The sequence below is a fragment of the Bubalus bubalis genome, chromosome 6 (assembly GCF_019923935.1).
Source record: "Bubalus bubalis isolate 160015118507 breed Murrah chromosome 6, NDDB_SH_1, whole genome shotgun sequence".
In the NCBI taxonomy this organism is placed as follows: domain Eukaryota; kingdom Metazoa; phylum Chordata; class Mammalia; order Artiodactyla; family Bovidae; genus Bubalus; species Bubalus bubalis.
The window spans coordinates 58,138,694-58,152,387 of NC_059162.1; the positions used below are offsets into that span (position 1 = coordinate 58,138,694).

A 13,694-nucleotide genomic window follows, 5' to 3' on the forward strand; every position below is an offset into this window, starting at 1 on the left:
TTGGATCTCCCTGCAGTCCAAGGGACTCTCAAGAGTCTTCTCCAACACCACAGTTCAAAAGCATCAATTTTTTGGTGCTCAGCTTTCTTCACAGTCCAACTCTCACATCCATACATGATCACAGGAAAAATCATAACCTTGACTAGATGGACCTTTGTTGGCAAAGTAATGTCTCTGCTTTTGAATATGCTATCTAGGTTGGTCACAACTTTCCTTCCAAGGAGTAAGCGTCTTTTAATTTCATGGCTGCAGTCACCATCTGCAGTGATTTTGGAGCCCAAAAAAATAAAGTCTGACACTGTTTCCACTGTTTCCCCATCTATTTCCCATGAAGTGATGGGACCGGATGCCATGATCTTCGTTTTCTGAATGTTGAGCTTTAAGCCAACTTTTTCACTCTCCACTTTCACTTTCATCAAGAGGCTTTTGAGTTCCTCTTCACTTTCTGCCATAAGGGTGGTGTCATCTGCATATCTGAGGTTATTGATATTCCTCGGCAATCTTGATTCCAGCTTGTGCTTCTTCCAGTCCAGCGTTTCTCATGATGTACTCTGAATAGAAGTTAAATAAGCAGGGTGACAATATACAGCCTTGACGAACTCCTTTTCCTATTTGGAACCAGTCCGTTGTTCCATGTCCAGTTCTTAACTGTTGCTTTCTGACCTGCATACAAATTTCTCAAGAGGCAGATCAGGTGATCTGGTATTCCCATCTCTTTCAGAATTTTCCACAGTTTATTGTGATCCACACAGTCAAAGGCTTTGGCATAGTCAACAAAGCAGAAATAGATGTTTTTCTGGAACTCTCTTGCTTTTTCCATGATCCAGGAGATGTTGGCAATTTGCTCTCTGGTTCCTCTGCCTTTTCTAAAACCAGCTTGAACACCTGGAAGTTCACGGTTCACGTACTGCTGAAGCCTGGCTTGGAGAATTTTGAGCATTACTTTACTAGCGTGTGAGATGAGTGCAATTGTGCAGTGGTTTGAGCATTCTTTGGCATTGCCTTTCTTTGGGATTGGAATGAAAACTGACCCCTTCCAGTCCTGTGGCCACTGCTGAGGTTTCCAAATTTGCTGGCATGTTGAATGCAGCACTTTCACAGCATCATCTTTACCTTAACCATAAGAAAATTTCACAAAACTTTCCCAACTTACTTCAGTGCTACTTCCAGTGCTACTCAATCAGTGCAGCCTCAACTAAAGTTTCCAAATATCCTCATTCTGCTCACCCACTCCTTCATCAAGTGTGAATGAGTGATAACAGCTGAGCATCCTGCAAACCATAACAGAATTTGAGGGAGTGGAAGAAAGCAGCCCACAGCTAAAAATCCATTTCTTTGAAGTCTCCTTATCCACAGAGAAAAATAGTGTATCTCATAGACACTATGCAAACATTAAGTGAAAACTCTTAATGCCCAGTACATGATCAGTTCAGTTCAGTTCAGTCGCTCAGTCATGTCCAACTCTTTGCACCCCATGAATCGCAGCACGCCAGGCCTCCCTGTCCATCACCAACACCCGGAGTTTACCCAAACTCACGTCCGAGTCAGTGATGCCATCCAGCCATCTCATCCTCTGTTGTCCCCTTCTCCTCCTGCCCCCAATCCCTCCCAGCATCAGGGTCTTTTCCAATGAGTCAACTCTTCACATGAGGTGGCCAAGGTATTGGAGTTTCAACTTCAGCATCAGTCCTTCCAATGAACACCCAGCACTGATCTCCTTTAGGATGGACTGGTTGGATCTCCTTGCAGTCCAAGGGACTCTCAAGAGTCTTCTCCAACACCACACTTCAAAAGCATCAATTCTTCGGCACTCAGCTTTCTTCACAGTCCAACTCTCACATCCATACATGACCACTGGAGAAACCATAGCTTTGACTAGACAGACCTTTGTTGGCAAAATAATGTCTGCTTTTCAATATGCTATCTAGGTTGGTCATAACTTTCCTTCCAAGGAGTAAGTGTCTTTTAATTTCATGGCTGCAGTCACCATCTGCAGTGATTTTGGAGCCCAAAAAAATAAAAGTCTGACACTGTTTCCACTGTTTCCCCATCTATTTCCCATGTCGTGATGGGACCAGATGCCATGATGTTCGTTTTCTGAATGTTGAGCTTTAAGCCAACTTTTTCACTCTCCACTTTCACTTTCATCAAGAGGCTTTTGAGTTCCTCTTCACTTTCTGCCATAAGGGTGGTGTCATCTGCATATCTGAGGTTATTGATATTTCTCCCGGCAATCTTGATTCCAGCTTGTGCTTCTTCCAGCTCAGCGTGAACTCCTTTTCCTATTTGGAACCAGTCTGTTGTTCCGTGTCCAGTTCTAACTGTTGCTTCCTGACCTGCATATAGGTTTCTCAAGAGACAAGTCAGGTGGTCTGGTATTCCCATCTCTTTCAGAATTTTCCACAGTTTATTGTGATCCACACAGTCAAAGGCTTTGGCATAGTCAACAAAGTAGAAATAGATGTTTTTCTGGAACTCTCTTGCTTTTTCCATGATCCAGGAGATGTTGGCAATTTGCTCTCTGGTTCCTCTGCCTTTTCTAAAACCAGCTTGAACACCTGGAAGTTCACGGTTCACGTACTGCTGAAGCCTGGCTTGGAGAATTTTGAGCATTACTTTACTAGCATAAGAGATGAGTGCAATTGTGCAGTGGTTTGAGCATTCTTTGGCATTGCCTTTCTTTGGGATTGGAATGAAAACTGACTTTTTCCAGTCCTGTGGCCACTGCTGAGTTTTCCAAATTTGCTGGCATATTGAGTGTAGCCCTTTCACAGCATCATCTTTCAGGATTTGGAATAGCTCAACTGGAATTCCATCACCTCCACTAGCTTCGTTCGTAGTGATGCTTTCTAAGACCCATTTGACTTCACATTCCAGGATGTCTGGCTCTAGGTGAGTGATCACACCATCGTGGTTATCAGTACGTGATAACAATCTTTAAAAGTAACTGGTGGCTCAGTGGTGCCTGCAATGCAAAGACGCTGGAGATAGGAGTTCAACCCCTGAGTAGGGAAGATCACCTGGAGAAGAAAATGGCAACCAATTTCAGTACTCTTGCCTGGAGTACAGAGGAGGAGCCTGGTGTACTTGCAAAAGAGTTGGAAATGACTTATCGACTCAACAACACAACAACAAAAGTAACTGAAATGAATGCCAGGAAAGTTTTCGTTTATTGAGGGTTGTTTTGGGGTTTTTTCCCTATAAGTTCTAGGAAATCCTGGAGACTGATTTTTTGACCCTGTCTTTAAATATATGCGATATAGATATAGATATAGATACTAAAGATAATTCAGTAGGATGCTGTAAATGGGGAACTGGCTGATGCCCGCTGTTATTGACAAATAACTGAAAGAATAAAAATAATGCCTTCTTTCTATCTGAAACCTCCCGGTAATAATAGAAACGATATGTTGTTTGTTTCATCACTGCTAGCTTATTTCCATACATTATCACACGTAACATCAAAATACACGACAAGATTTATAATACCATCGTCTCTGGAGTACTGCTTAAGAAACTGAAGCATGGAGAGGAGTGCTTATTAGGTGTTTCTTCCATCTTCGTGCAAGCTTAGAACAGACAAGGGTAGGTCTTCACATTTGAACGCAGCGAGGATTTCGCTTCTCTCTCCCTTATTCTGAACTCCTCTGGTCTCTTAAAGCTGAAGCCTGTAGCCCGATGCAGAAACCCTCCAAGGGAAGGGTTTGGTGAAACCCCGCCCCGGGGGCGGGATCGAAGTGGGCGTGGTCTAAAATGGATCGCGGGAAGATCTGTGCGAGACTGCCGCAGAGCCGTAAAGAGCTCCGTGAGTCGTGAGAGGGTACGGCGCGGAAGCGTTGCTTTACGACCGTTCGGACAGGCGCGCCGGGTCGGCGTTCACCGCTCGCTACTTCTGTGATATGCACGTGGGCCGCTCTTCGTGTTTTTGCAGGTAACTCAGCCCTCTTGGCGTGAACCAAACACACTGAAGGACGGTGTGGCAACGGAGGTCAAGGATCTTGAGCTGTTGGATTTTGCTGCTGAAAGTGAAGAGATGTCGGGAGGAGGTCTCCAGAGTGAAGCTGAGGGGGCGCGGCTAAATCTCGAGTCAGATCAAGAGAGAGTAAGGACGGAGGAGTCCGGCGATGGAGAGGCGGAGAATGGTCTGACCGGAATGGAGAAGACAAGGGCAGGGGAAGAAGAAAGTAGACGAAGAGCAGAGGAGATGCAAATGGACCTAACGGTTGTGAAGCAAGAACTAATGGACTGGTCAGAAATGGTAGAAGGTACTCTGAATGGCCAGCGGGTAAAGCAGGAGGAGGACCGACACGAGGTGAAAGAGGAAAAACCAGGCACATTGGAGGTGAAGGAGGAGATGGATAGTAGATTGATGGTAAAAGAAGAAAAGGTGGAAGAAACAGAGATAAAGGAAGAGAAAGTAAAGGTGAAGGAAGGGAAAGTGAAGGTGAAGGAAGAAGTGATGGACTGGCTGGAAGTGAAGGAAGAGAAGAAAGATATCTTGGAGATTAAACGTGAGGAAGTGTCTCTTGATCAGAATATTAAAAAGGAGGAAATAATGGATGAAATGTATGTAAAAGAAGAGAAGTATTTCCCCAAAGAAGAAATGATGGATTATACAAAGGTGAAAGAAGAGCCTCAGATAAATCCTTCAGTGGGCTCCAAGCGGAAACTGGCCATGTCAAGGTAGGGCAGAGTTGTGAAGGTCCTTTGTTGTCTAGGTTGAAAGAAACTACACGATCAGTAAGGTGTGGAATAATGAAAAATAAGCGCGAGTTTGGGCCGGGAGTCTGAGTGGTGGGGGGACAGGCGATTTAGGAAAGGAGGGTTTTGTCAGATAACAACAAATTCTGTGGAAATATGTGAGGTTGGTACTAGTGTCCAGTGGCCAAGTTAGGAAGTGAAAATTCTTGGGACGGGAAAACCCTTGGACCAGAATCTGGCTTGACTTTGTATGCCCTTGGCTCAGTATTCCTTTGAGAGAGGATAGATGTGAGGAACAGTCTAATAAAACCAACAAGGAAAAGTGGAGTAAGTTAAAATTAGGCAAAATACATTGTAACTCACTCAATTGGCTAGTTTCTCTATGGGTACTATGAACATTTATTGCTTTTGATTTGATTTCTTTATAGTGTGATCATGTGGCAGCATAGGAAATGAGAGTAGTCAGATTCTTGGGACCATTTCTGTCTTGAATACAGTGAATCAACGTGTAGTTTGCTTGTCTGTTTGTAGTTTGATTGTCATTGTACACTGATTGTCACTCAAGTGAAAGATCAGTTGGAGACAGATGATGGGTAGTAGTATTTCTAGAGTGTTTTGATGCCCATTCTCAGTTGGGTGAGGAACTGAGGAAGAAAGATGCAACTGCTGCTCTCTAAATTTGCCTCCTGGGTCTTCTTTTTCTGAATGTGTCTGCCTTTAAGATATATAAACAGCTCATGGATTGGACTTCTGGGTATGTGCACACACACAGTTGTTAACAGTGTCAGGCATTCCAAGTTCAAATATCAATAAGTGATCTCATTGATTATTTAGAAAAGTCACAGTGAGATAATTTTTTAAATTTAATACATGTTTTCTTGAATTACCTATCATTAAACAACATTGTAAATGTAGTGTCATTTAGAGATGGTTTCCTAGAGGAGAATTTTCTAATGATGTTTGACAGCTGTCCATTATTTCATTAGAGTTACTTGCATCTACTTTATTCACTGTGACTGCATGTCTGTAAATTGTGATGGATTAAAAGTTTATAAATAAATATATAGAATTAATATTTGATAATTTACTAAGTTTCTTGTGGGCTTTTGTAGATGTGAAACTTGTGGTACAGAAGAAGCAAAGTACAGATGTCCACGTTGTTTGCGGTATTCCTGCAGGTACATATGTAATTTTCTACCTTATTATCTCTGCCTGTATCCTTTTTACCTCAAAGCATAAAAGTTCCTTCTCTTTGTCCCTTCAGTTTGCCCTGTGTAAAGAAACACAAAGCAGAACTAACATGTAACGGAGTTCGAGATAAAACTGCATATGTTTCAATACAACAGTTTACAGAAATGAATCTCCTAAGTGGTAAGCCATCTTATGTATAGCAGATTGATGCTTCCTGGCCATAGGCATATATCATTTATTTATTTTTATGTTTTTTTTTAAATTTGTAGATTATCGATTTTTAGAAGATGTGGCAAGAACAGCAGACCATATTTCTAGAGATGCTTTCTTGAAAAGACCAATCAGCAATAAACATGTAAGTATTTCTTCTGTTCTTTTCCAGTTAGAATTTCTTCTAATCAAATAGATTCTTTTTTTTCTTTTTGCACTCAACAAATAATATATTAAGTGGCTACTATGATCCAGGGCTATTCCAGTTGCTAGGGATACAGCAGTGACCCAAACAAAGACCTTCCCCTTGTGGAACTTGTATTGTAGCGGGAGAGACAGGGGATGAGTACAGGAACAAATATAATTTCAGATAGAGTTAAGTGCATCTGAAAGATAAAGAGGACAACAGGAGGTTAAAGAAAATCAAAATGGTGTTTGTGGGGGAAGGGGGTTCTGAGAGTAGTCAGGAGAGTCTTCTCGGAGAGATGACATCAAGCAGCAATGTGAATGATGAGAAAGAGGCAGTCACGTGATCGTTTGAAGGAAGACTTTACAGACAGAGACAAAAGCAGAAGTATAGAATGAATCAGAGTCCGAGTTAGTGTGTTTGAGAGCTTAAAAGAGGAGCCCAGTGACTGTAGCATAATTGAGTGAGGAGCATGTTGAACGGTGAGGTTAAAGAAACTGATGAAGTCTCCTAATGTATTCAAAGTAAAAATGGAGGCCATGGGAGGCAATTGAGCATGTTTGCTTTTTGAAAGATCACTCTTGAGGCTCTCTGGAAAGTGGACTTGAATAGGCAAGAGTGGAAGATTGGAAGCTGGGAGATCAGTTACAGAGCTATTGTTGTGGTTCTGGTCACAGATGATGCTGTTAGAATTATTGGGAAGTGATTAGATGTGGTTTTTTTAATTGGAGTATAGTTGCTTTACAATGTTGTATTAGTTTCTGCTGTACAGCAGATCACTCTGTAATCAGATCAGCAACATGTATAAATGTATATCCTCTCTTCCTTGGATTGCCTTCCACTTAGATCACCACAGAGCAGAGTTCCCTATGCTATACAGGGGAAGTAGTTAGATTTGAATTTTGAAAGAAGGGCTAATAAGACTTGCTCTTTTAATAAACTTATACTCTTTAATTTCTTTTTCATTCCTTAAGCACTGTGCAAAATGAAAAGCTTACATATTGGAAATATTTTCCAACTGCTATTGTTCTAAAAATTCTTTAATATTATTTAATCACATCACGGAATTATCTTTGTTTTTCAGAGACCATACTGGTATTGGAGTTGCAGAATTTTAATACTCTTTAAAGTATTTTATTGGTATTATTGGTACAGACATGACATTACACATGTCTGAAAGAAAAATTACCATATATCAAGTTTTTTTTTTCTTGAGCTTAATTAAACATCATTAAATTATATAGTTAAAGGATAAACTGCTTTTTAAATATTTTCTTTTTATGAAATATGACATGCATATAAAAAAGCATAAAACAGAAATATACCATTTAATAATAATTATGGAGTGAGCATCCATGTAGCTACCACCTAGATCTAGAATTAGAACATAACCAGCTTCTCAAGAATTCCTACCGCCATGTTATGCCCATCCCTGAACCATTCTTATTTCTGGGTTTTCTGTAATAAATTTTATGAACAATGCTATAGTGAACACTTTTGTTTAGGAATTGTGGTTTGCTTAGGCATATGTTTTTCTGGAGTTCATACCTAGGAGTGAAATTGCTTTGTTGTGGAGTATGCATATCTTCAATTTGACTGTATGTTACCAAAATATTTTCCAAAGTGGTGATGCCAGTTTATACTCACAGTTTTTAAGTATACCTGTTTTCACATCCTCTCCAGATTCTTGACTTGGTCATAGTTTTTAAGCTTTTGTCAGTTTGATGACTTTGTTACTTTATTATGATTTTTAATCTACAGTTGTCCAATTCTTAATGAGATTGAAAGTGACAGTAAAAGTCGCTCAGTTGTGTCCAACTCTTTGCGACCCCATGGACTATACAGTCCATGGAATTCTCCAGGCCAGAATACTGAAGTGGGTAGCCTATCCCTTCTCCAGTGGATCTTCCCGACCCAGGAGTTGAACCGGGATCTCCTGCATTGCAGGTGGATTCTTTACCAACTGAGCTATCAAGGAAGCCTCTTAATGAGATTGAGCACCTTTCAAATATTTTATTGGCCTTTGGCTTTTCCCCTTTGTGGTGTATGCCTGTTAAGTCTTTGTTCATCTTGTCTTTGGTCTGTTGTTTTTTCCTGTTGGTTTTCTTTGTATTTTTAGATGCTGATGTTGATTGTGTATGTTATAAATCCTTTGATTCTGTGGCTTGTGTTTGTACTCTTTTTCATTTCTTACGGTTAACAGCTTTTTAAAATTTTAATGCAGTACAAATTGTCTTGTGTTTCCTTTATAGTTAATAGTTTTATGTGTTTTTAAAGAAATCCTTCTGTCCCTTGAGGTTATGAAGCTATTCTCCTGTAATGATTTCTGAAAGCTTTGTAATATCACATCTCACATTTATGTCTGTAAACATGGAACTGATTTTTGTCTATCATGTGAAGTAGCGGTCCTATTTAATTTTCCAAATGAATAATCTCCTTTTTCTAGCACCAGTTATTGAAAAGTTCATCCTTTCTCCACTGCTTTGCAGGACCATCTCTGTTATATATCAGGCATCCACATATGCTTGGCCTGTTTGTTTCTGGCCTGTCTGTTCTATTCTGTTAAACCTCTTGTCTCTTGCAACTATTGTAGTCTTTCCTGAACTCACTGAAGAAGTCAATCTTCTCACTTTGTTCATTGTTTAGATTAGACCATAGCCATTTTTCTAGAATATTTTCTAGAGTATTGTCTGAAATACAGATGTGGCTCTTTGTAACTTTATACAAATAAGAAAAATCAGCCAACTGATTTGTGGTCCTACCTTCCCCACTTGGGTATTTTGATTGGATTTGCGTTTATTTTGTAGAGTTACTTGGGTGATTGAATATTTAAATCCTTGATTGTTGTATCTCTGAATTTATTTGGGTCTTTAACATTTCTGTAATTTTCTTAGTGAAAGTCTTGCACATTTTTTGTTAAACTTATTCTTGAGTACTTTATTTTTTCATAGTATTTTAAATAGTATTTTCTTTTAAAATTTTTTATTATCTCTTTGCTGGTATTCAGGAATGAAAGTTTTTGTTGTTGTCCATTTTATGGTAGTAGCCATATTAAAATCTATTCCAATACCTTATCTATAGATTTTTTGAGGTTTTCTCTATAAACAGTTCATCACAATTTGTGTCTAGCTTTCTGTCCTTATTCTTTTATCTCTTTTTCTTACCTTGTTAGAATAGCAAGAACCTCCAATAATGTAAAATAGTAGTGATGATAGTAGATATTTAAAGTCCACCCCTGAGTTTGATGATTTGCTCGAGGGGTTCACAGGATGCAACATGCAATTGAACTCATGGCTAAAGTTTATTACAGTGAAAGGATACAGAGCAGACTTTGCAAAAGGAAAATGTGTATGGGGCCAAGCCTGTAGGAATCCAGCCACAAGCTTCCCAAATTCCTCTCCTATTGGAGTCATACAATACACAGTTAATTTCCTCAGGCAATGGGTTGTGATAACTAATGTTTAAAGTTTATTGTCTACCAGGGAAACTCATTAGAGACTCAATGCCCGAGGTTTTTATGGGGACTGGTTGCAGAAACACCCTTAGCCTAGCAGTTGCCAAGTTCCATACACCCAGAAGGAAAGCAGATAAAAACCACATTTTTGTACAATTTCAGCATAATGAAGCAGAACCTACCATTTTTCCTATCATTTTAGGAGAAATTTTTTGTCAGTGTAGGATCCATTTACCAGTGAGTCAAATTGCCAGACTCCAGCCAAGAGCAAACCTTGCCAACAGAACTTTCTAAGGATAAGTTTCAGGCCTTGTATGTTAGCTCTTTTCTATCTTTGTTTTGTAACCCTGATCATAGAGGGAAGAGTTTTAAGATTTCACCATGTTTACTTTTCAGTTTGTGGGTATGGTTTGATATGTAGATTAAAGAAGTTCTGTTCCCAGTTTGCTAACACATGTTAACATGAATCGTGGTTATATTTTATCAAATGTTTTTTCTATATTATTATTTTAATATATAATATTCTAATAAGAATATGAATAATAATCTTTTAGGTGATTTTCTATTTTAAGCTAAACTTGCATGGTGTTTTATTATCATATCATGCTTTTTATACTTTGCAGAATTCCGTTGTGTTATACGTGTGTACACATTATCCTTTCATTCATTTTGCATTTCTGTTCATGAGTGAGATAACTTCTAATTTTCCTTTTTGATATTCTTAAGTTTCTCTATTGATGTGATTCCAGTTTCATAAAATTATTTGCTGATGTTTCCATTTTGTTCTTAAATACATTAACATTGGGATTATTTCTTCCTTGGGAGTTTGATATAATTTTTTAATAGGCTGCAGAGGTTTATTCTTTGCTATTAATGGGACTGTTGAGGTTTTCTCTGTCTCACGTCATTATTTTGTCTTAAGACTACATTTTCCTAGGAATTGGTTCGTTTTACCTAAATTTTCCAATGTATAGGCATAAAGTTCTTCATAACATTTTCTTTAATGTGTCTGTAGGAAATGTAGTATTATCATTTGTGTTATTGCTTACTTGTGTCTTTTTCTAGATCAGTTGCTATTACGGATTCCTTTTCTATTTAGTTAACTGTGTCCTCTTGACTTCTGTTATATCCTTTTTTATTTTTAGCTTAATTGCATTATGGTCAAAGAACATATTTTTTTCTGAGTTCATTTTTTAAAAAATACATTAAGACTTGTATTTATGTCCCAGCATATAGTCAAATTTTGTAACATTCCCTGTTTTCTTGGGGGAGCAGGGGAAGTATTCTGCAATTGCTAAATGTCTTATTCTAAACATATTCCTTTTAGGTCAGGTTTGTTAAATACGTTGTTCAAATTATAACATTTCTGATTTTCTGTTTGTTTGTTTCTTTCTTCTACCAGTTACTGAGAGACATATTTTAATACTTCCCAATAGATAAAATCAGAAGGATTTGTATGTTTCTCCTTGTGGTTCAGTTAGCTTTGCTTCATATGCTTTAAGGGTACATTATTAGATGCATACTTCAGGAAATTATTGGTGTGTTTAACCTTTGGCCCTATGTTGTAACCCTTTTTGTCTCTAGCTTTTTGTGTATTTGTCTGTTATTAAACTATTTCACTCTTTTGGTGTATTTTGTCCCTGACTTTTATATTAGGCCTTTCTGTGTTTTTATGTTCTGTGTGTGTCTTTTCAAAATACCATATAGTTGATTTCTAGTTTTTCTCCATTCTGACAATCTGTAACTCTTAACTGAATCTCTTTTTCTCTTTTGGTTCCTGTATACTGAGGCTTACTTTCTTTATTTTTTTTTCATTGTGGTGGCTTCTGTTGTTGCAAAGCTCAGACTCTACAGGGCATCGGCTTTAGTGGTTGCAGCATACAGCTCAGCACCTGTGGCACTTGGGCTTAGTTGCCCCTTGGCATACAGGATCTTAGTCCCCTAACCAGGGATCAAACCTGCATTGGCAGGCGGATTCTTAATCACTAGACCACCAGGGAAGACCCCCTTATCTTCTTATATTGGTTATGCTTATTTATTTTTTGTTGAGTACTCCTTTTATTTTTCCCTTTAAAAATTACTTATGAGAATTGTTTTAAGGCTGGAATAAATAAATAGGCCTTCTTTTATTCTACCAGATACCTAGAAGTATTGCAGATCTAGGCTATCTTAAACCAGGTTGAAGGCTTAAGATTACATTAATTCCAAAGCAAGGCAAATCATTTCAAGTCTGAACATGGACTGCCATGGCCAGGTTAGACGATTTCTAACGGATTTTTCTTTTCCCCCCTGTTCCAGTCAGACTAATAAAAAAAATTCCTAGCATGCTCTGGTGACTCTTATCCTGAGGGTGTATTTATTCTGTGACTCAGTTTCATTTCATTTGAGAGGAGTTTCCACAAACATTACTAGATCTTGACTGTCTTGCTGAGGAGGCTCTAGAAAGGGGAAGCCTATATTTGCCATAATTAGCAAAAGTGGCTTCAGTGCTTTTTGCTTACTTCTCTGAGTTTCACTTTTCATTAAATATTGGCCTGTAGTTTCCCGTTTCTGTCAGCTCTTCAATGCTTTTAAGGTAATCTTTGAAAATATTTACACAAATATATATAGCAAATAGCATTCTTAGATGTTTTCCATAGGAGAGTTGGATCCTTATAATCACTGTCATTACTGAAACCAAAGTTGATGCACTGTGAAATTGCATGTAATTTCTTAAGTCATTTTCTTACTGACCCTCCCTTCCTCTTGACTTGACTTGATTATCTAACTCTGTACATTGCAAAGTCTAGATGCCACTCACTTAAAAAGTTGCATTTATATTTTGCCACTTCTTTGAGTGATCTTTCTTCTTCATTGATGGTATTACTTCCTTCAGTACTCTCTGGAGTTCACTAATTCAGCTCAACCAACCTACGTGGTCAGTGGAATAATACATGTCAGAGCTAGAATTCTCATACCTCATTTTGTACACCCTACATCAGTGGATACTTTTAAGTTAAGCCTTGTACTCCGCAGCGCCAGAGTTCCTTCCCTGAATGAGCTACCTGCCTAGTAATAGAAGCAGGCATATATATAGCCAACTATGGTATGAAACCATCAGTAAAAAAGAAGAAGAAAAAAAAAAACTATATAGGTAATCCCTGTGATTGCTAAAACCTGTGTGTTTTTAAAATCCCCATGAAATTCTTCTTTTGGTTTATAAGATATATGGTTAAAAGCACAGACTGCAATTAGACAGACCTGGATTTAAATGTAGGCTTTACATCTCTGAAATAGCAGAAATGAGAGTAATAATAGTACCTGCTTCATAATATTGTGAGGATTAAATGATATATTGCTGTTTAGTGTAGTTTGTGAAGCATAAGTATTCGATAAATCTTAACTTACGTTTTAAACATTGTTTTATGTGCTTTTGGAATTTAAGCTATTTGAAAATTAATTTGTCTATTTGTTTTTGTTCGTTAGATGTACTTTATGAAAAATCGTGCTCGAAAGCAAGGTATTAATTTAAAACTTCTACCCAATGGATTCACAAAAAGAAAAGAAAATTCAACATTTTTTGATAAGAAGTAAGTTTCTGACTTCTTTTTTAGTATATTAGATGTTCTTATTAGATGAGGAGCATCTTTTAAGCTTTGGTTTGCTTGGAACATTGCTCCTCAAAGTGTGGCCTATGAGATGTTTGTCATTGATTGGTAGAGGACAGGATGACTGCAGAAACTGGACTTAAGCATTTAAGAACTTGTGCTAGTTTTATGTCCTGTGACTTTAACATTTTTGGTTTGCTCCCTGTGTGTTTGAGAGAGAGAGATGGAGAGAGAGAAGGTAGCATGTATATGTATGTATCTTTCTCTCTGAGACCTAAAATACCATCAAGGTATTTCAGAAGCTTCAAGGACAAAACAAGAAGTCAAAGCAGAATTTCTGCATATTTTTAACCAGAGGAGCTTG

The 13,694-nt window shown here is 38.2% G+C and overlaps 1 protein-coding gene across 1 annotated transcript in view; it reads left to right on the forward strand.

Annotated features, from left to right (window-relative positions):
- Positions 1-3,898: 3,898 nt before the first annotated feature.
- Positions 3,899-13,694, forward strand: part of ZNHIT6 (zinc finger HIT-type containing 6) — a gene marked incomplete at its 5' end in the record, with an annotated part of 61,480 nt that continues 51,684 nt past the window's right edge. Inside the window, 5 exons of the mRNA XM_006080479.3 lie at positions 3,899-4,683; positions 5,814-5,879; positions 5,966-6,072; positions 6,162-6,247; positions 13,209-13,312. Coding sequence (XP_006080541.3) covers positions 3,899-4,683; positions 5,814-5,879; positions 5,966-6,072; positions 6,162-6,247; positions 13,209-13,312 — 1,148 coding nt within the window. The remainder of the gene's footprint in view (positions 4,684-5,813; positions 5,880-5,965; positions 6,073-6,161; positions 6,248-13,208; positions 13,313-13,694) is intronic.